The sequence below is a fragment of the Lolium perenne genome, chromosome 7 (assembly GCF_019359855.2).
Source record: "Lolium perenne isolate Kyuss_39 chromosome 7, Kyuss_2.0, whole genome shotgun sequence".
NCBI lineage: Eukaryota > Viridiplantae > Streptophyta > Magnoliopsida > Poales > Poaceae > Lolium > Lolium perenne.
Genome location: NC_067250.2, coordinates 144,242,043 through 144,263,716, shown reverse-complemented (window position 1 = coordinate 144,263,716; position 21,674 = coordinate 144,242,043). Strand labels below are relative to the sequence as shown.

Genomic DNA, 21,674 nt, shown 5'->3' with positions numbered 1-21,674 from the left:
GGACCGACAGCATCAAGCCGGCGCACTGATGCTTGACTCTGACTACTTCTTAGATGATGCAACACCCTAGCACCGCCGAGGGCTTGCTCAACCTCCTCCCCATACAACGCTGCCGCGCTAGCCCGTGTCGCGGTGGCGCCAAACCTGATCCCAAAGGGGGTGGGGAACTCTAGCCGTTTGCGGCAGAGCCTCGACATGGGGCGGCGGATGGGCGGCGTCGTAGCGCTGGGCCCAGATGTTGCCTTCTCAAGTTGACGGTGCGCTCGATGCACATGTGGCCGGTGGCGTTGGAGCTTCAAGGTCTGGATTGAATATGAAGGCTCTAGTGCTCTTCTTGCACGAATTTGCCGTCTTTCTGTATCGGTCCTCCTTGATCTAGCTGCTGGCGAGTTCCGGAATTCACCCTCGGAGATCTAGATGGATTGTCGCATGGAGCCCCTTGATTTCTTGAACGGATGAGAACTGGTTGCACGCGTCCATATACTGCCTACACGCTTTTAGGAGGGCATTATGCGAAGCTCCACTTTCTGTCGCCACCATGGGACATGTCCACACCTAGATTTCCATGATATTTACAACATGATAAGTCATGTCGGCGGCGATTGGACGGCCAAAAGGCTTCCGTGACTCATATAGAGTTCAAAACTGCTAAGTAATGGCAGTAGCGGTGTCTTGGATGCGATAAAGAGAGCAACACTGGCAAGTCGGCGCGGTATCATAGGAGGATTTTTTTGTGGTACCCTTCGAGTACCGAGTCTTGATTTTCAAGATAAAAACTCAAAATGTGATCTTTATTGGTTGTACCTAACAATGATCTTATTGAAAACATTGTTTTTTAACCTCAAACTTTCTCCATCAGACGGGGCGACGGTGCTTGTATTCTCCGTGGTGTGGCTTTTGAAGAATCTCTTCTGTATCTGCAGTGTTGTCTTTGGTGGTAGTTTGTGTGCTGCTGCCAGTAGTTGATCACCATGTCAAGAATTTTTTTTTCCTTTCTTTTCTTTTTGGTTGTGTGCCCTCTTTACTATCATTCAGACATTTTGTTGTATAAAGGTTAAGTGTAATTAGTACCTTCACGATATTAATATGCTCCCTCTGTCTCATGATATTTGTCTTAATTTTATTCAAATTTAGTGTATATAAATTTTAATAAAATGAAGACATGTTTCGAGGGAGTATTTCTTATAATGAAAAAAGTTGAGCCGAGTGCGAGATTTTTTTGAACCAAAAAAAGAGAGGCTCGACGACTGAGAAGATCTCAGGAAAAAGAACACGTGGTCGAAATAATAGAAGTACTCCAGCACAAGTGAACGCGGCGAGCTATAAATACTCGCTCGCGTCGATCCGGCAAGAGTACGCCCACAGATCCCACGCGCTCCCCTCGCAGTCGCAGGCTCCTACGCCACCGCCGCAGCGAGATGGCCGCCGCCGGCGGGAGCAGCGTCGGAGGAAGCCGCCGCCACTGGTTGGAGGAGGAGCAGCCCGGCTTCCGCTCCGGCATGCTCCAAAAGATGTAAGCGGCAGATAGCACTCCCCCCTCCCCAGTCCCCACTCCCCTTGTCCGAGCGCCCCACCCTGGACCAGATTCCGCTCGCGATCGTTCATCTGGTAGCTAGAATTTCTGGGGGATTCGCAGTTTCCGTACGAATCTAGCCTCTGTACTGTGGTTGGATCGAGTGGAAAGTAACGGATTTGTTCACAGCTTAGGGCTTCCGCTCAGCCATTTTTGATCGATTATATGTAGCCATTTCTTGACCATTCCTGCTTGCTGGCTGCTGCCTGTACGCGATTTAAGTCGGGGCTGCATTTTGTGTCCTTGCTTAGTTCGATAGATCATCAATCCATTCCCCTACCTGCCTAGGACTAAGTACATTTGTTTTGACACGCATTGCTTCTCCGAAATTGGTAACCGGCAAATCAACCGGCTGCGGTCATCTCGGGATCCTAAGTAGTATTGGGTCTCAGCTTGCTTATCGTCTCGAGGCAAGAGGAAATAGTAAGGAGTGCTCAGTGCGCACCTATATCTGGGCTGTTTATGTTGCAGCAAGATCCGTGGCAGCTCCTTTTTTCCCTTATCTCAAACAACTTCTCATTTTTGTATATCTCACACCGTCACACCACACAATTTTTTTGAAATTGAAACTTTGCAGATCACTTAAATATAACAAATAGAATGTCGGAAAAATATTTCGGATTTTTATGTCATTATGTATATATATATTTCAGGAATTTAGTTTGAATTTTAAATAAATTTAAATTGCACAAAAAAATTCCGAACTATTTCCCCCCTTCTATTTGTTATTTTTGAGTGACTTGCAAAAAAATCGAATCGAAATATTATATAATTTAGGAGATATGAAAAAAGAAAAAGTCAAAACATGTGAAGGCATAGATGGGTTTCAACTTTTTCCTAATAACTTCGGCATAGATGGGTTTAGTTGGTTAGCTTTGGAGCGAAATACGCCGTTCTTGCTTTATTTGACGATGCCTCTCAGCTGTCGACACACCTTTTCATATGCACACGATCCTAATTTGGATATTAATTAAACTGGAGGAAACTTTTATGTTTCCTAACCCCATCTATTCCTAATGTTGTTCAGCACCATCAAATTGGCCCCAGTTTATGAGCCTAGGTATGCCCCTTATTCCAAGGAGGTCCAAACATTTGTTGCCAAATTTGAGGAGGATGCCTTCAGTGGGACCAACAGTAAGGTGTGTTTATCTATTCGTGTTTCCCGACACCAGTCAAATATCCTTTTCCTGCCATGTTTCAGATTGGTGGAATCTATCATTTTCATGTTAGGTATCCTTCTGCTAGTTAATTGGTCAACTTGAAGAAGCAATGTTAGTATGCATTAGATGTTCTTTCTGTACTTGGCTCACATTTTAATTTTGTTCGTTATTGTGCCTCGTGATTTATCTTTATTTAATTTTGAACTTGTCCAGGAAGACTACATGAGAAATATATCAAACAAGTTGCTCAGTATTGAGAAAAGAAAAGATGAACAGGTACGGCGGCAAATGCAGTCGTGTTGCAACTTGCAACGGCCTAATGCACCTCAGGCTTTACAGGGAGGCAATTCTTCTGTCATACCAGAGGCGGTGATAATGGCTAGTCAAAGGCCAAGTTCTCAGTCTATGACACCTAAAACTTCAAGCCTAGTGCCCAACCAGCACATGGTTTACCCTTCCACACCAAACGCGCCGATTGGGATTGAGCAAAAGCACCCTGGCATGATGAAAATCATGGATCGATGTCTAAACTTCCAACCCAGCACAGCGATTGCTACAATAGGGCGAGGTGTCCAACCCGGTCTGCAGCCGATGCAATCAGCAGCTAGCCAGAGTCAGAGCCAATATCCAGCCAGGCAACCACAGGCTATAAACATTGTAGGTTGCAGCCCGACAAGTGTGCCAAAGCCAGCTATTCGTCCATACTCTCAGCAAAATTGCCTACTTGGTATTGGTAGGCAGAAGCAGCAGTTGACAAGGATGAATCAACAAACTTTGGGAGCCAACCAAAAAGAGTTGGACATTCAAAGGCACCAAATGCTTGGAGCACAACAAGGCGATTCCTCTAAGTCTAAGTTACAGGCCAGTCAGTTTGGAGGACGGAATAATCAGCAGGATGCTAGGCAGAGAGATCTGCTACATTCGCCGTTCAAGGCATGCAAACCTGAGATTAAGACTACCCCTCTACAACAGATTAGCGGTGCTCAACAACACACTTCGATTTATCAGAACTCTCAGGTTCCAGGTACTGACTGCTTCATAAAGAACTGTGATTGTCATAGAACTTTACTCAGTGTTTTCCTTTGTCTTTTTTATCTTTCACAAGTTACAGTGTTTGTTATTTCAGCTACCATGGGAAGTGCTAGAGAATGTGACGTAGTGGAGAAAATGTTTTGCCAGGTGAGAATCCGCTATTTTATGTATGTGAATTAACTGTTCTTGAATCTATAACTATATCCCAGTATGTGTTAGTTATGCATAATGTTTTCTTTTTAAACCCAATTTAGTCATTTAAGGCTCTTGTAGATATAAAATAACGGGGCTGGTTTTGTTGACCTTATATTTCAATGCACAAGCATTACTAGCCGAATGACTGGATCACATTATTGAGCTGTTGATGATTGTTTTGTTAAATTTGAACATCTCAGCTTAATCATATTACGGCAATATTCCATTGCAGATCAAGTCTTGGAAGGATGCTTATTATTCGCAGTTTGTTGAACTGGATCATAGATTCGCTGTTCCAGCACTAACAGAGGTCATCTGCCCTTTTCCTAGAGATGAATCTTCATTCATTGATGATTTGCAGTGTCACTCATACTTCTTGTTCCATCTTTATACAGGAGCAATTCTCGTCACTACCCATAGAGAAAGCTAATGCATACAGACGAAGAGTAGGTACCAAGAAACTAATCAGGGAGATACTGAAACTCCTGCAATTGAGGAAAAGTGATGTGCACGAGGGTTTGAAGTTGGAGTTCCCCAAGTACGAAAAACACATACATAATTTTTTGGGTTTTATCGAGAGGACTAAAGCTCGCGATGCAAAGATGAATATAGGATATCAATTGCAGAATTGTGATGAGCAGTCTCAAGTCATAAATCTTACTGGCAATGCACCCCCAATCACTGGTGGTAAAAGGTTGGTAAAAGCAATAGCTTGGAAAAATCTGGAGATATTAACATCAATTCCTTTGAAAAATCACAATATAATGCTAAGATATATTGGATAGCTCAGACTGTCACCGTAGATTTTGAATCAATAGAACATGTCATCCTTAATAATAAGTACTAGTAATGAAGTGTTGGATTTCTTCAAGTATTTTTCTCTTGACATTTTGTAGTAACTAACACCGATAAGAATTATGTTCACTCTTATTCCCATTTTTCAGAAGTTACCATGAGATATTTGTGTAATCTGTAATGCTCTTTATTTACTATGCTTTACCTTTTACATTTTCAGTGCACAGCAAAAGCAACCTGCAGATGCAAGCATTTTGCAGTCAAATCAAACAACTAAGGCTAGAACACCACCAGCTCATCAACATAACAATGGCAACCACTTGCTAGGAATAGCAAGCCCTTCCTCGATCAGCTCATTAGGAACATTGCAGTCTTGGTCTACCAGTATGCTTGAGTGCTTGAGCCCCTCACCAGTTACCATGCCGGTGGTAGCACCAGCTTCACCCTGTGCTCCAGTGATGTCCACATCTTCAAAGGACGTTGACAGAACATCTGCCTTACTGTTGGGCGACAATGCAGGAGCAGCAGCATTAAAATCAAATAGTTCTAACCAAGTCACTCCTAGTAAACTGACAACGTCAGCCTCACCACTTCAGGCAGAGATAACAGCTGGTCAAGAAGAGGATCAGGCGCGAGGTGGAGACAGAACACCGGTGACTAAGAAGCCCATCGATCGCCTAATTGATGCGGTAAGTTTACCAGATTTTGCGTAGGTCAGTCACAGTTCAGAATTGCCGCAATCCCTTATACTGACAGTTCCGTGCTTATCTTGCAAAATCAGATGAGGTCTTCATCACCAGCAGCACTACGAAGCTCAGCTAATTCAATCTGGTCTGTCCTTAGCATAAATGACATTGTAACAAGTGGGAAAGTTGGCACAATTTTGGATTGCAAATCCTCTCGACAGCAGCAACAGGGTGAACCTAATGCTGTGAACAAAATGAAGCGTGTCTTCAATAATACAGCATCACACTCTGAGTCGGTACTATTGGGAAATATTGATAGCAGTTGCATGCCATTTGAGTGCGACTCCTCTGATTCCGGATCCACCAGCAAACTAAGCATCAAGAGGCAGAAAAAAGAGGTAACATGACCGATCATTAGATTCTTTAGTTGCCAATCTGGTGCCTTTTGTTTCTTTTCTATTGGAGCACTATTTATTTCTGTTTGTCATAATTTCATAATATTCTTAACATACTTCGAACATTTCCTGGCAGAATTCTTATGTTGCTCTGTTGGAAGAGATTAAATCTATCAATAGCACACTGATCGATACAGTAATCAGCATGTCTGGTGACTGTGGAACAGATGGGATTTCCTCCTACCATGGTGGGGCAATGATCAAACTGTCTTACAGTGCCGTGTCCATTTCGCCTATCATGAAATCACTCTTTGCAACATCTGAAATGGTACTTTGGCTTTCAGAGTTCAGATACTTCCTCCACTTTACAGCACATCCCTGGCTAGCACAATGTACTGACTTACTCTGTGACTGATGCAGTCTCTTGTCTTGCCTGCAAAGCTATTCGTCCCCCCAGATTATCCACGTAGCTCTCCGGTGCTTATTAATGATGGAGGAGATGAGGTGCTAAGGTGAGTTGAGCCCGTTCAAGATTGTCTACTAACTGCTCATCAGGATGTCCAAATCTGCCGCCGCTTCACAATAGCTTTGGCTACTTGCAGGAAGAATTCCAGTGCCATCGCGATCTCGGTAGATGTGGCGTTCCGGCATGCCCTCGCTGATCTCTCAGAACCCTGGTCAATCAAGGAGACGGCCAGGGCGTGGGATGCCTGCGTGCGGAAGGCCGTCACAGAGTTTGCACACCGTCACGGCGGAGGGACGGTTAGCTCGATGCTTGGCCGGTGGGAGAGATGTGCCGCCACATGAGAAACAGAGCATATATAGGCTTGTTTGATGTAGAACAGAACAGACAGTAGGGTGAGTCCATAAAGGTACTCCTAGTAAGGTGAGGAACAAAATAAGGGGGATCAATTCAATATTATTTGGTATGGTGCAGTGCTATAACTTATAGGGACTTCGGTTTCAACATATGGAGGTCGATGTAAAATGTTGTTTTAGAAGGGATAGATGTAAAATGGTGATCACCAGTGAATGACATTTTGACTAGGAGAAAATTTGGCAACTGTAAACTATGAAATGAGGAACGAGAAAAATGAGTAAATTGTAATTATGTCTGAATTATATCTCCTGTTCTAAATCTGAAGAGGTTACATTCTTTGAATTTGTCTTAGCATTCTATGTCTCTTTGACGCTGTAGAGAGGTTTCTTGGTATGCAGGCCGGTAAATGTGGATTCGTACTGGCTTCTGTATCACGAGCCAAAGTGTATGTATTTGTTTCACTTCATTATCTTCCCTTGAGTAGAGTTTTGAGTACCTTCTCATAAAAGGGTACAGATAAATGCTCCTCATCATGATGTTCTGATTACAATAGAAAACACTGATCTTATAGGTAATTATTATGTTGCATTAGAATTTTAGCTGGATCTATCCTTGCTTTAATTATTCATCAAGAAAAAAGACTCACCCGGTCCTTGAATTTTTAGTAACCAATTGACTTATTCGTTTATGTTTGCCAATATGAAGTGTCATGCTGAATATTTTAACATAAGAGGTAGCTGACGTACTCATGGTGGTAAATTTTCTTATAAGATACATTATCAGTAGTAGCAGGTTCTGAGTAGAATTACTTCAATGGCTCCAAAGAACCAAACACTGCATATGCTAATGAGAGTATGAGACACTGACTATTATTATGTACTTGAAAAAAAAAGAGATTTGCGGATATTTTTTTAATTCCTGAATGACATGTGTTTATGCAGAGCTACAGAACTTCTCCCAGTTCACAGACAAAGTGTCATGGCACCCATTCCTCTGTCAGTTGGTTGATTGTTGGAGATGCTCTGCACCTGATAGTTCATTTCCATTATGCAAAAAGGATTTTCCAAATGCAATCCTGAGCAAATAGAATGTACTGTACACGCTAGATTGGAATAGTTTAGGTTATCTGCACACTGGCATTTACTAGGAATGGCCATAGTGTTCTCTTACCAAAGCTACGAATATACAGCAGCAGTCGGTAAATGGCTTTTTTTGGTGCGAAATAGTTGTGGGTTATTTCATTATTGTTCTTGATACCTTTTTTTAAAAATATTTTGTGAGCTTTGCCATAACTCGTACAATGATGAAGTGAGATCCAAGAGCAATCCTAACAGTTCAGAAGTTCACCTATGTTTCCTTGTGATCTTCTCTCCTATTTAGCTAGTATTTTGTTGTTCAACTAACTTTTATTTTCTGTTGTCTTATTACTGATTCCAGTATTAATACATCAGTTTGATACAAGCCATATATTCTCTTAACCAAGATGCTTCTCGTCTTGATATGACTAGCATGGATGCACTGCTCCTGAAGGAAGCTGAAAAACGCGGAATGCTTGTTGAAGAAAGGGACGGGACAAGGAGCCTTTGATGGAGTGCTTGGGTGAGACCATTAGCCAAGAAAAATTGTGGAACCTTCTGTCAGGAAGGCCAATGGTCCTTCCTGCATGTATGCTGAGCTGGTCCTGAACATGTGGTAGTCTGCATCTCTCCCGATGAGGAAACAACGCGGCACTAACATCAGTGCCGACGATGCTTCAGTTCTGAAGCTGATTCAACGTAACTTTTTGACAGTCCTGGCCCTTTCCGCTAATCAAGAAGTGAATTGGGCGATATCTTATAGCTATCCTAAACCCACTGCCAGCCTAAGTACATGTCAGATGACCAGGCACTGTAAGTCCCTTGAGAAGGAATCAAGGAAGGAACAGCTTCCAGAGGCAGTGGCATCATCATGCATGTAAAGTTTGAGAGGTGCTCGGAGGGGCCTCTGTATCACCACCAGCTCGTGCTTGGCATACCTGCTAGGCAAACATCAAAACCACACTGAATCTTCGTCATCAAATGCTGCCATGCAAATCCTGAATTTTCTGAATTGTTATTTAGTCTGTTTTTCTTGCTCTTCGTCTCGTGAATATTGTCGCGACAACTTGTCAATGTCTGTCCTGACCAGAATAGGTAAACAGACGCATCTTTATCGCCTTTTTTTTCCTAGCTTGGAAGAAGCCCAGATTTGGAGCGGCTGCTGCCAAGAAGACGTTGATGAACTGTACCAGATCTTGTTGTGTGCACCTGTTGGGCACAGTGCTAACACTGATGATGCACTGGACCTGCCTTCAGCTATAACCCGACACTGTAATGAACTCCGCCTGGTTCCAACAGTACATATCAGTGTTTTTGTTTTTTGGATTACAATGAGATGACATACATGTACAGACACAACAGTACTGATAACAGTGGGCATTGATCGCATTGTGTTCAGAGGTACTTGGCTAACTTGTTGACCTGAACGTTTTGTTCTGAGCTGTGCCCCATGCAGTTGTAGATGATGAATATTGGGGTACATTATCGTTGCTGTTTCACTGATATCTGAGACTGGCTGAGCTGAATATTGTGGCGTGGTATATGGGTCTGTAAATGTTGGCTTGCTAGTACTTGAGCTAAGAGCTGTCTCTCCTCGGATGATATCCGATGTTTTACATATTTGAATTTGCTTACGGATCGATAAACAAACTGAGTTAGGCTGTAGAACATCTGCTTCAGATGAAGTTTTGCCTGTACTAAAATAGATTGATTCACTCAAGAATTTAGGCCGTACTAAACAATTATCTGCAGTAAAGCATAAAATGATTGACAGGAAAACTGTTATGCAAAGAGTTTTGTGACAAATCAGAGCATAGAAAACATTATCGAAACTGGAGTCTAGGACCGAAAGTTGGATTCGGCTAAAAAAGCAAAATTCTTCTACGAGTGCGCGGGAGCAAGCTTGGAACTGTTGTCAGGTAGAGCCCTGGAAGTTGCTGTCACACAACCGCTTGAACAAGATCTATGACCACAGGATGGTGCGCAGGGGGAACAAGCTCTCCACGAAGACGTCGGCGGTGATGCCGCTCATCATCTGCGGCCTGCTCTTGTGCGGGAACACCAAAACATCGCTGCCATCGCTGCTGTTAGCAGCGATATCATAGGAGCAGAGCGAGCCGTCGGCGCACTTCATGACCAGAGTCCTCCGGCCGCTCACGAACAGCGGCCTCGGGACGTGCCTCGCCGCGCCGTCCAGCTCAAACCTGTACCTGTGGATCCACCCCTGCTGGCCGCCGTCGCCGAGCACCCACACGTCCATGTTCGTCCCTCCCTCGCCACACGACGGCCCACCGCTGGGCACCAGCGACGCGCAGAGCTTGCCGTCGAGTTTCGAGAGCGACGCCACCGCGTCCTCGACCACTGGGAGGTCGATGTGGTTCCGCACGTGAGTCGAGAGGTCGAAGCTGACGACGGAGTTCCCGTAGAAATCGACGAGGAAGTACACGACGCCGTGGACGTGCACGCCGCGGCCGCTGGGGCAGTAGTTCACGTCCCACAGGCCAACCTCCTGCCACCGGGCCCCGTATGGCCGTAATCCCTTGCTGCCGCCGCGTCGACCGAGGGCGCACACGTCGCACGTGACGTGCGGGCGACTGGAGTACGGGAGGCGGACGTCGAGGCGCATCACCTTGTACTCGCCGGTCGAGGGGCAGCGCCCGAGGCAGTACCATGGGAGCTGCTTGGATCCCGTCCTCGTGTGGCGGTCGCCGACGAACTCACCGCCGCCAAGGCCAAGGCAATGGCCGGTCGCCGGGTTGAGCAGCTCGGCGTCGCCCTGGCCGCTCCGAAGGCAGGCGATCGAGCCGCAGCAATTCTGCACGTCGTACCCTTCCCTAGGCTCTGCCCTCCACCGGCGGAGCGCTAGCCGCGGTGTCCTGTTCTCGTCGACGATCGTGGCGGGGAAGCGGGCGGCGCCGTCGAAGAGGAGGATGCTGGGGTCGGAACGGCGGCGACGCACCGCCCTCGCGGCGGCGTGATCGCGCAAGAACGGGCGGCTGGAGATCAGGGAGAACCAGCTCTTGCAGACGGTTTTGCATCTTGTGACCGACGTTGGCGGCAGGAGGGTCAGGATTTTGTTGATCGTCAGCTCGGGGATGCGATCCATTGTGTCGTCGTCGGACTCATCGTCGTCGACTGGCGGCATCAGCTCGTCTTCGGATGAGGTGGCGTGGTCGTCGTCGGACCAATCGTCGTCGACTGGCGGCATCAATTCGTCCTCGGAAGAGGTGGCGCCGCTGACCGGGGAGGCGGTGGTGGAAGCCATGGATCCAATAAACCACGTTCTAGCGTCGACTAGGTTTAGGGATTCTTGATGTGATTTGCAGTACGGCGGAAAGAAAAGTCGTGGCGACGAAATAAACGACGACGATGACAGATTTGTGCTGAAGGTGATGACGAGGGAGGCGAAATCAAGAAACCGGACACTCCGGCCCGGAAACCTAGCGATGTTGGACGTGTTAACGCAATTGTATGTGTAATTTTGTATATACAGGACTCAAGAAGTCAAGATGGTAGGGTGATCGCAAAAAAAAAAAAGTCAAGATAGTAGGATAAATCATGTATATGGTCGTTCCCTCCGGATGAAACGACCCGGCCCATCGGAGGACAAGTGCCCCAGCTGGCCTTCAGCACTCCCGAAACTCATGGGGTGGGCTGACCGCCCCGATCCCCGGTGCTCCTACGTGGCTACACAGTGCCCTAGCACCGTGTAGTCTTCCACGGTGCCCTCCCAAAAACGGAAAGCACTGACCCGCCCGTTACCAAAAGGGGAAGTTTGACTGCCCACCCTTTCTTCTTACTGCAGTGTGCAGTGCGCAACATTCCCACGATTTGTACAGGTACCACAATTAATGCGGACCCCAAAAGTCTCCTTCTGTAGTAGTAGTACATGGAAAAGAAAGTGTAAATCTTGTACAGTAAAAAATACACTCACATCTGCGGTCGGCAAAACCCAAAAAATTATATCAAATGCACCATAGTCCTTTTAGTGTAACAAAATACATCGCTTGCTTTGCAACCCATAGATGAATTTTTTTCCTACGTAATCGACTAGAAGTACCAGGCCTCTCCCTGCTGCCACGTACAGTAGATGTAAATATATTGGCTTTATTTACATCTGTGGGTTAATCTTGTGTTCAAAAAAATACAGGCAGAGAAAATGAGTTAGATCTATAAATCTAGGTACCAAGGAAAATGAGAGTATTAGATAAAAATGAAAAACAAATAGATGATGTAATAAACCTATTATGTTTTACACTAAAATTACATCACAGTAAAAACACATGGCAGCTGATAGTTGTAAAATTACATCCAGATTGCTTGTGTAAATATTTTTTAGCAAATATATTACATGGAAAATTACATCACAAACTATTAACAACTACATTATGATTGTGCGACAATGCAGATTAAATCGAAAACATATGCAATTCATTAGTTGTAAAACTACATATACCATTGAAAACACATTGATGTGGGTTTGATTAAAAATAATAATCGAGGGATGTAAGAATAACATGCATCAGAATAAAAAATACATCATGTTGAATCAAGAAAAACCTAATGTCTAATCTGACCAATAATTGAGAGAATAAAAATAGAACATCATATGACTAGAAATATACATCCCATATGCAAAATTTTAACGAGAAAATACATCATGTTGAATCAAAAAATAATTAGGAAAGAGCCCTATTGTGTAATGTGAAACAAAACTTTAAGGGATGCAAAAGTACTTCCTATGATACAATAATACATCCTGTATGCACAATATTATTATGAAAATACATCATGTTGAATAAAAAAATCAAACAAGAAACCTACAATATAATTTTACTTACAGTTGAAGCAAAAATATTAGATGATCCCTTACTGTTACGGCTGGGAATGCTTTCAAACCAGATCAAATCCAACCCAAATTGTACAAAGTGTGTACCAACCTATCCCAACCAAACTAAATGCTGCATACTAGGATCCAAACCAAACCAAACTACAACAATTTTCCACACAAACCCATCCAAACTAGTTCCTTAGCTACGGGTTCAATCCACATGTTCAAACCGATCTAATAGTGGTCTACATCAGGCAGCTACCATGTTGGGTTTTTGATAGATAAAAGGCTATAAAGCCCAACTTTAAATTAATAAAGCCATCACGGCCGAACGATAAGAGGTGTTGAGGAGAACCTCTTGCAAAGTTGATCAAACAACAAGCTAAAACTAAAAGCAGGAGCACAACTACACTACATGGAACACACTCGGGACAGCAGAGAAGGCACCACCACTTATGGAACAAGCTTGACATCAAAGCTGAACACAAGCTCTAGATGTAACTAAACCAGCGAAGCATGGCAAGCAAGTTACTGGGAGCAACACCGCTGACATGGAACTGTCAACAGGAAAAACGCGCTATCAACCTATGATTCAAAGGCGACGATGAAGTCCAATCGATTATTCATTAACCAGGGCGTATTTAATGACTAATACTTACATGCTATGGATTATGCATTAACCATTTATTCTCAAAAAATCTTCATGTGAAAAAACTACAACTAGTACTAATGATTTTATTAGTTTGTTACATACAAATTACTTCTTAAAACATGGAAATATACATCCAGCTATTGTACAAAACAGCAATCAAAAAACATACTTAGTATTTTGATACATATAATAGTAATGATGTTAACGTTCATGTATGAGAACATACATCCAACATTTAAAAAGTACATCTAATACTAATGATTTCATGTGTTTGTTCCATCCAATTAACTTTTGGAAGATCATATTGTATATCCTTATGTAAAAAACTCAGGAATATGAAATATACATCCTACATGTAGGCAAGACAATGCAGTCGTGCGAAACAGGATGTATTTACATCCTACATGTTATTCAGAAAACTAGCCACTGTGTATTATGATCAAAACCTTCAAAGTGGAAAATATAAACCTACACCCCGTGTATAAAAAAATACATCTGGTACTATTGATTGAGTGGATCTGTTACATCCATAGCATATTTTAAGAACACATTTGCTTCACAACAAAAATTGAACATACGACTAAGTGCTATTTTAATAGAAAAAACTCAGAGCACATAGCTGCACACTATAAAAATGCATCAAAACATACTATGGAATGGAGAAACATGTATGACCTGAACTCTGTGCGGTCATGTCATGCACCAAAGCTCAAGCCCTCCGTTAGGCTATGCATGAGGTCTGGCATCTACCCAAAGAAGAAGACGCGGGGGAAACTGAGGATGAATGGGTCATCCTAGACAATCAGATAATGGAAATGAGATCAAAGCTCTTGTTCTTATGGTGGATGGTGTGGCATCTGCGCAACGACACCATCTTCGGCATAGGTGATGCTTTGATGAATAACTCAGCTTAGTTCATTATAAACTATCTTAACACCGAACGAACACAACCATAAAGGAAAAGGGAAGATCACGTTTTTTTCCTGAACGTGTTACTACTGATCATATTATAACTGGCCGAAATTCTCGCATTTCCTGGAGCAATACTAGTACAGGTCGGCTGAAAATCAACACCGACGCCTCCTTCATTTCTGAAGATGGTATGGGGCACTGGGGGCAATAGCCAGGAACCATACAGGGGAAATTATCATGTCTGCTTGAGGCTCTATTATGCGATGCCAATCAACAGAAGAAGCTAAAGCCTTGGCTGTCCTATGAAGCATGAAGATTGAGGCCACTCTCAACCAACCCATAACCGTGTGACTGTCAGGATGTTGTTAATGCTCTAAACTCTAGTTCCTGGGGAAGTTCTCAAGCCATTTTGGTGTATGCTTAATCCGCCCAGTTTGCCCATTCCATCCAAAACTTATAGGCTAGAGGTTCAGAAAATCCCAAGATCAGTCAATGGCACACCTCCCTGGCAGATTATAGTCATAGAACCTTGACTACTGGTGTGATGTACTGCTCTGCACCAGTGATTGATTATAACCCTGACGTTTCTACTTGATAATATATCAACACCATTTAGAAAAAAGAAACATGTATGAACTACATGGGTTATCTGCACCATGCACTAAGAGGCATGTAACAGCGACGCTGAAACTCTCTACAAGCACTACCATGACAGAAATATGTTAGATACAGAGGTACAAATCAAGCATTGGGCGGAGCCAGCTCGTCCATGGAGCATGGCAACGACGGAGACCTACGACTGCTACGAGTATACCTGCTGGAACACTCGTTCAGTCCTAAAAATTCGACGAAGTATTTGCCACCATAGCCTGCGCATATTCCAAGGCTAGCCGGGGCTATATCTCTGCAACTACGATCAAATGCGAATCGACTGCTAAGCAACTAAAATCGACAGCACGTCGACCCTACATCACCACCGCGGAAAAGCAACAACCGGATGGGGAAACACCCGAGATCGAAGCACTCACGAGCTCCAAGAAAGGACAGCAGTACACCGCAGCCTGGACGCAGCACCACGCCACCGATGCCCTCTCGCCTCCGCCTCCGAGCCCGTCCACCCCACCTCAAACGGGTCGAATCCCAGCGCCCGCCACGGACGCGCCGATCCGCGCGTCCGCAGAGAGGCTGCTCCACCGCTCGCACCCACCAGGACGACCACGCCGCGGCTTCCCGGCGGACCGCTCGTCGCCGACGAGGCTGATTTAGTGGGGAGATCGACGAGGGGGTAGTGGACACGGGTGAAGAGAGGAGAGGAGTTGAGGACGAAGTTGACTTTGAACGGGGAAACGGGGAAAGAGATAGTCGTCTTTTTTCTCTCGCTTGCGCTCCTTCGTTCGAGCCGTTCGATCACGATCTGACGACCGCGAGAGGGGAGCACCGTGTAAAACTACAGCGTGCCCAGGCAGTAGTTAGAAATTGGGCTATTTTTACCAAGTCTTTATTTTCTTCTATATAGAAAAAAAATATGTTTTACTTTTTATATATGTAGAAAAATGATTTGCTAACAAAAAAAAAAAAATACTGACCTCGCTAGAGACCACGTAGCAAAAGATATTATTCTATCGTAGCAAATCCAAAACCAACCTCGTCGTAGACCTCGTATCATAAAAATTGTATTATTGTAATAAAACCGACCTCGTCGAGAACGTCGCTGGTATCTCGTGGCAAAAAAAATTATGCTACTGTAGCAAACCAACCTCGTAGCAAGAATTATGTGCTATTGCAGCAAAAAGGCGTAATTGTGGTATGAAAAAGTTTATCCTATGATGCAAATTCACGAAAAGTATGGTTCAAAACCGCATAATGGTTTTAAAATTTTGTGCATGATGCAAAATCCCCAAACCACCGCAGCAAAATCATCAAAAAAGAGTCAACGCCTTTGCAGCAACACAACCCCTGTTCGTACCACCATTGCCCACTGACAATGGCATTGCCGCCTTGCCGGATGTCGTCCGTAGCATTGCCGCCATCCCCTTGCAGCAACCCATCCATGGTTACCGCCACATGTTCTTGGTACCATCATCGCCCATCCTTTATAGCACACAAGACTGCCGCTCGCAGCAACGGGGAGCACGCCGGCGCCGGCCACAGACCCCTTCACACATTGGACTCATGGTTTTGGATGCATCGACTTCGTCCCGCCCTAGATCGCGCTAGCTGGCGACGAATTTGGCTCGCCAAAGAGCTCTTAGCGCCACATCTAGCGACCCTTACCCCATTTCTCATAGTCGCCTTTACGAAGCTTCAGACCATGGAGGGTAGTGGTGTCCAGTGGCGGACCTTGGCCCATTTTACGAGGGGCAAATGGGTTGGGGGGGTAAATTGTTTATGTACGTACTGGGCTGATTTTAGATGGTAGATGAGCTGTTAGTAAGGATTTTTCTCCTGGGCTGGGGCCGGTGGCCCATTTCGCCCTCACTAAGGTCCGCCAGTGGCGATGTCGACGATGAGCAGCGATGTGAGGCCGCGCTGGTGGTTGGGCAGGCATGAGCTTCACCCCCCCCCCCCCCCCAATGAGTTTTGGGTGATCGGCAATAACACATGTTTTGGGACTAACCATTCTATCAGGTACTTCAGGCACTCAATCCTAGCATGGTTAGATGTTTCCTACCAAATTTGACATTCAAGAGAGAGATTTAGTTGCCACTTGGCTTGCGGCATGGAACACTTTTATTGAGCTATTGACAATGTTCCAATTGGCGCAAGAGAACGTTGAATTTCGCTGAACTCTAAATGAAAATGGTAAGTTTTTGGTGAATTATATGTATAGATTGCTCCTTCACTCTGAAGTGTTAGTCGACAATAATAATAAAATATGAAAAATGAAGGTACTGCTAAAAATTGAAGGTTTTGCATGGTACATTTGCAAATGTGTAACCCTTATCAAGGATAACCTAGTAAAGAGAAATAGGCATGGAAATATACGATGCATATTTTTTCCTATTGATGATACAATAAAGCACTTGTATATGCAATGCAAGTTCGCATGTTCTATGACATAAATCACAAATCACAAGTACAGGATCCTCACTTGGGTGGGAGCGTTTATTGTTATTTAGTCATTACACCTATGTAGAAATTACCTTGTTATTAGTGGTAAGATTTCTACTCCTGTGCAGGTTATCTATGGGTGCACCCATACCCCTTGTTTGTGGTCGTCTCTTTGGCGCATGGAGAACAAATGCCTGTTTATGGAGGTATGTACATGGTTGGAGCAGGATGTGAGGGGAACATATTTTATCACAGATGGATGCCTGCGTAATCTACGAATTGACCCTCCACCATCCTAGCCGTTGTTGCGAGTCCATCATATTTCTTCAACATGTCCTATATATTGTGTTTTTTTATTTTTAATTGTGGGAATGTGTGCATACTTACTATGAAGAGGCTGAGTGTAAGCTCCTATGTGTACCATGTGATGCAAACTTATGAGTTTAATAAATTTCCCTTTATAAGAAAAATCTACGAGCGCTCCTCATGAGGAGGTGAACCGCGAGTGACATGGGGTAACCACGAAATTGCTCATACGTGATGGATTTGGGTTTTGGGGAAGAAGTGTAATGGTGGTTTCGACGTCGTACAAGCACAACACATAGGAAACAAAACGAGGTTTTACCCAACTTTAGGCCTTCGATGGAGAAATCCTACGTGTTGCTTGTCTGCTTGAATTATGATGATGATGATTACAGGAAGTTGCCGAGGAGGTGAAAGTGGTATTGATCTAGCATAGCTAGGGTTTGGCGTGTCTCTCTCTTGTATCACCCTTGCCTGGAGGCCCCTCCTGGATTTATAGACGAAGTCAGATCTCAGGTCACCGAGTCCAGGCAGGTTACAACGACTAAAACTTTCCTTTCTAAGCTTAGTCCTTATTATACACGTTGAGTCTACGGTCCTTCAGAAGCCTTACACGGCCCAATTCTAAACTCGGCGATGGGATCTTCATGGGCTTTTGCTTGAGCCATACGAGGTATACCAACACGATTGACCCATTAAGCGTACCCACGTCACCGACACATCCCTCTTCCTTGTATAATCTACATCAATAGACCGAGATCGACTAGGTTTGGTTTGAATCTAAGAGTTCATGTTGATTTGAATTCAAGTCTCCAAAGGCTTGCATATTTGGTGTTTCTTGTTGGATGGATTCTCAAGTTGGGATTGGTAGTTACCCTTCAATTTTTATTTAACGGCTTCCACCTCTCTCTCGAAATGGCTCCCACCCCTTGATATTCCTTAGGCGTGTGTCAGGCCAATCTGGAATCCTTCCCGCTAGAATAGCCAATCGGAGATGTACAAGGAGAGGCGTTGGATCTAGGGATGCAGTAGCCATAATAAAAGTAGATGTGGGTTGTGTCAGTGTTGTGATGGAGTTAGGCTTCATATCGGGAGGGGGTACTGGATCCTCAAGGCAAAATCTGGTACTACCTAGTTCGATATATGGTCGTTGTGGTGCTCTGGAGGTCAGAGCCGAATGCGATGTGGAGGGAGACGGCTGGAGTATGCGTACGTGAAGTCCTCTACATCAAAACCTCAACATAGTTGGTGGACGCGGTGGTGCTAATCCCCTCTGTCAACACCCGGACTTTTAAGTCCGGATGCCTATTATGTCATTCATCGCAATCCCAGGATAATGTTGTTGCGAGGCATAATAGTCGAATATCACAGTCATTATTTATTACAAGCCATATTGTCTTACAACATTGAATCACATGATTCATCTTACACAAATAGTTGATCTATCAATCAACATACATACACAAGTTCATACATAGCGGAAGCGTGACAACAAATGGACTCTCTAGTCCACAGGCCAACATTTGACGTCAGAAACCCCTAGTTGTCGTAGGCCTCCTGCTGGTCATCTTCGGGATAGTTCTGTTCATCATCGTACTCTGGCCATTTGAATAGCCAGGGACAAAGCCGTAAGTACATTAAGTACTTGCAAACTAATACTAATGTAAATGCCAACTCTTTGAGTAAAGGTGCTAAGCTCTAGTTTAATTTGCATAAGCCATATTTTAGTTCACAAGTATTTGATCATGTGCTAACTAACTCAAGTGGGAACATTAGTGTCATTCCCACAACATTGGTGGTAAATCCAACAAGTCACCAAGTCATCATTCACATTCACTAAGTTTTTTCAAAAATCTGACACCGGAAACTGTATGGCCTTTCCAACCGTCCGTAACCGTGGACACGGCTATTCGAATAGATTTACACTCTGCAGAGGTTGCACACTTGTGCCACAACATTTGATTTCATCCGTCGGAATAACTCCGAATCATCGTAACACAGTACGCGGATCATCAACCATAACATTTCACTTACAAATCCTAGTATGAGCACCTCTCCCCGTGAGCTTGGCCTCCCAGTGAAAACCAACTGTTAACCTGGGAACTGCACAGGGCTTGGCCGTACAATTTCACCTCAATTCACATCATTTCTCACAACGGAGGCAGCCTTGGCATAACCCCTATGACGTGTGTTCAGAGGGAACCTATACTAAAATCTATAAACTTCCAGTTAAGCCGTACCCATAATCAGGTATTGTGGGGGTACTCAAAAATTGGAAAGATATCGCATTCAAACCAATATCAGGTTTTCATCAAAAATCACTATCTTCTCTTGTTCACATTCAACCTCAAATCATTCAATGGAATGTTGCATCATTCCAAGGTTTCAAATTCAACAAGTCATATGTTCCCATCTAGAGTAGTCAAGTTTTAGTATTTTAGCACTAGCACTAATCATGAAGGGTGCTACATTGCTTTGCTATCTTTGAGACTAAATTTACTACTCTAGTAATCTTATTCACCTAAACCAAGTTAAATCAATTCTTTGAAAACAACAAGTAAAACTTGTATGGTGTAAATGTAGGATAGGCTTGTATTAAGAAAGATAAGAATCATGGTGCCTTGCCCAAGGAGGGCTTTGCACTTTGCAAGAGTATTAGCTTGCCTTGGTAGTTCTCTAGGTTTTCTTCTTCCTCTTCTGGGTAGAATTCTCCTTCCTCTTGGTAATCTCCGGTGCTAGCGTCTAAATTGGGAATACGAGGTATGATGCGGCCTAAGGCCACGTGGGTTGCCCGATCTCACGAATTGACCGAGGGAAAGGCGGGGGAGAGGAAGAACACGAAGAACACGGCGATGAACCCGATGAACACACGCAAGCGCACACCAACCCGATACAATTCGGTTTACTCCCGATAGCCCGAACCACTATCCCGATAGAATCCCTCAAGAGAAAGACACGCGGTAGAATCCCCGAGAAGAAGATCGGTATACGATCGGTGGAATCACACAAGTGAGAGACCGGTGGTAGAATCACAAGTGTGAGAGACTAATCATATAAGGAGTGCCTTGTACAATAGATTATGGTAATCTAAGGAGGGGGTTTCCCTAATCCCAAAGGGATGGTGGAGGCATGAGCCAAATTCTAGTTCATCAACTCTACCCTAATGAAGGGGGAGGTGGGAGCCTATATATAGGGAGCCACTAAGGAGGGGTAGTTTAGGCATACAAAGGGATAAGGGTTCAGATTTGATGCTCTTTGCAGTGGGGCGGTAGTGTCGGCGCAGGTAGGGCGACAGGGCCATCATCCTCAGGTGTAGTGGTAGGGCGGCAGTGCCGGTGGAGATGGGCGGCAGTGCCGGTCGTCCTGAGCGGCAGTGCCGGCCTTCGCGGCGCGTCCCCTTCTCCTTGACGATCTCTTCCATGCCTCCCATGACCTTGACATTGACCTTGACTCCTCGAGCCTCCATGGCGTCATCCACTTCCTCCATACTCGGCGATGCATACCTATCATGGTCATATGACGTAGGATGAAGTAGCATACCATTCAGGAGAGACATTTGTAGGAACGCATAAAGGAGAAGATTCACCTTTGCGTGACGTGTAGATGTTGACGCACATGATGCGGTGGAGACCGAAGGTCGCCCCGTATCATCTCCCCCCACTTGAAAAAGAGTCGCCCTCGACGATAAGTCATCATGAACGGGTAGAGGTGGGAGATGGCAACAACTCTTGAATGTGGCATCACTTATCATGAACCCTATCAATAGCACAAGACAAGCAACGCAACACTCAAAGAGTAGATGAGGTTCCACGGGTGTAGAAGGAGAGCGCAAGTTGAAGGAGGTCACCTTAGCAAGATGTCGGTGTGCTCTCATTGAGAGATCTTGTGTAGTCGAAGTGTGCGGGCAAAACCATTCATTGGAGCTCACTTGTATCATGCTCTCAAGAGCTCGTTTGGTCAACTCGTGCTCAATCGAGGTTGACCTTGTCTTCCGTGTACCTACACACACAATAGGAAAAGCAAAGAACGTGTGTGCATGGTATATGAACACATCATCCATCATGATGGTCCATTTCTTTTGCACATCACCATTAGCATTAAGCAATTTACCATAGTAGATGTGGTGAATATGCGGAGTAAACATGGGAACATGCTCAACATGGATATATGCAAAGTCTCCAAAATGTGAGAGA

At 44.5% G+C, this 21,674-nt stretch overlaps 2 protein-coding genes across 2 annotated transcripts; one reads left to right on the top strand and one right to left on the bottom strand.

Moving 5' to 3' along the window:
- The first annotated feature begins 1,374 nt into the window (after positions 1-1,374).
- On the top strand, positions 1,375-6,955 carry LOC127318632 (uncharacterized). Its single transcript, XM_051349117.2, has 11 exons — positions 1,375-1,513; positions 2,601-2,712; positions 2,947-3,757; positions 3,860-3,912; positions 4,193-4,270; positions 4,356-4,654; positions 4,976-5,444; positions 5,537-5,839; positions 5,973-6,164; positions 6,257-6,348; positions 6,439-6,955. Exons 1-11 carry the CDS (start codon positions 1,419-1,421, stop codon positions 6,641-6,643), a joined length of 2,709 nt encoding a protein of 902 aa, XP_051205077.1. The 5' UTR covers positions 1,375-1,418; the 3' UTR covers positions 6,644-6,955.
- A 2,473-nt stretch (positions 6,956-9,428) lies between these two features.
- Positions 9,429-15,456, bottom strand: LOC127318629 (putative F-box protein At1g32420). Its single transcript, XM_051349115.1, has 2 exons — positions 15,156-15,456; positions 9,429-11,861 (listed from the first exon to the last, which is right to left on the bottom strand). Exon 2 carries the CDS (start codon positions 10,995-10,997, stop codon positions 9,696-9,698), a length of 1,302 nt encoding a protein of 433 aa, XP_051205075.1. The 5' UTR covers positions 10,998-11,861; positions 15,156-15,456; the 3' UTR covers positions 9,429-9,695.
- Between the last annotated feature and the right edge of the window lie 6,218 nt (positions 15,457-21,674).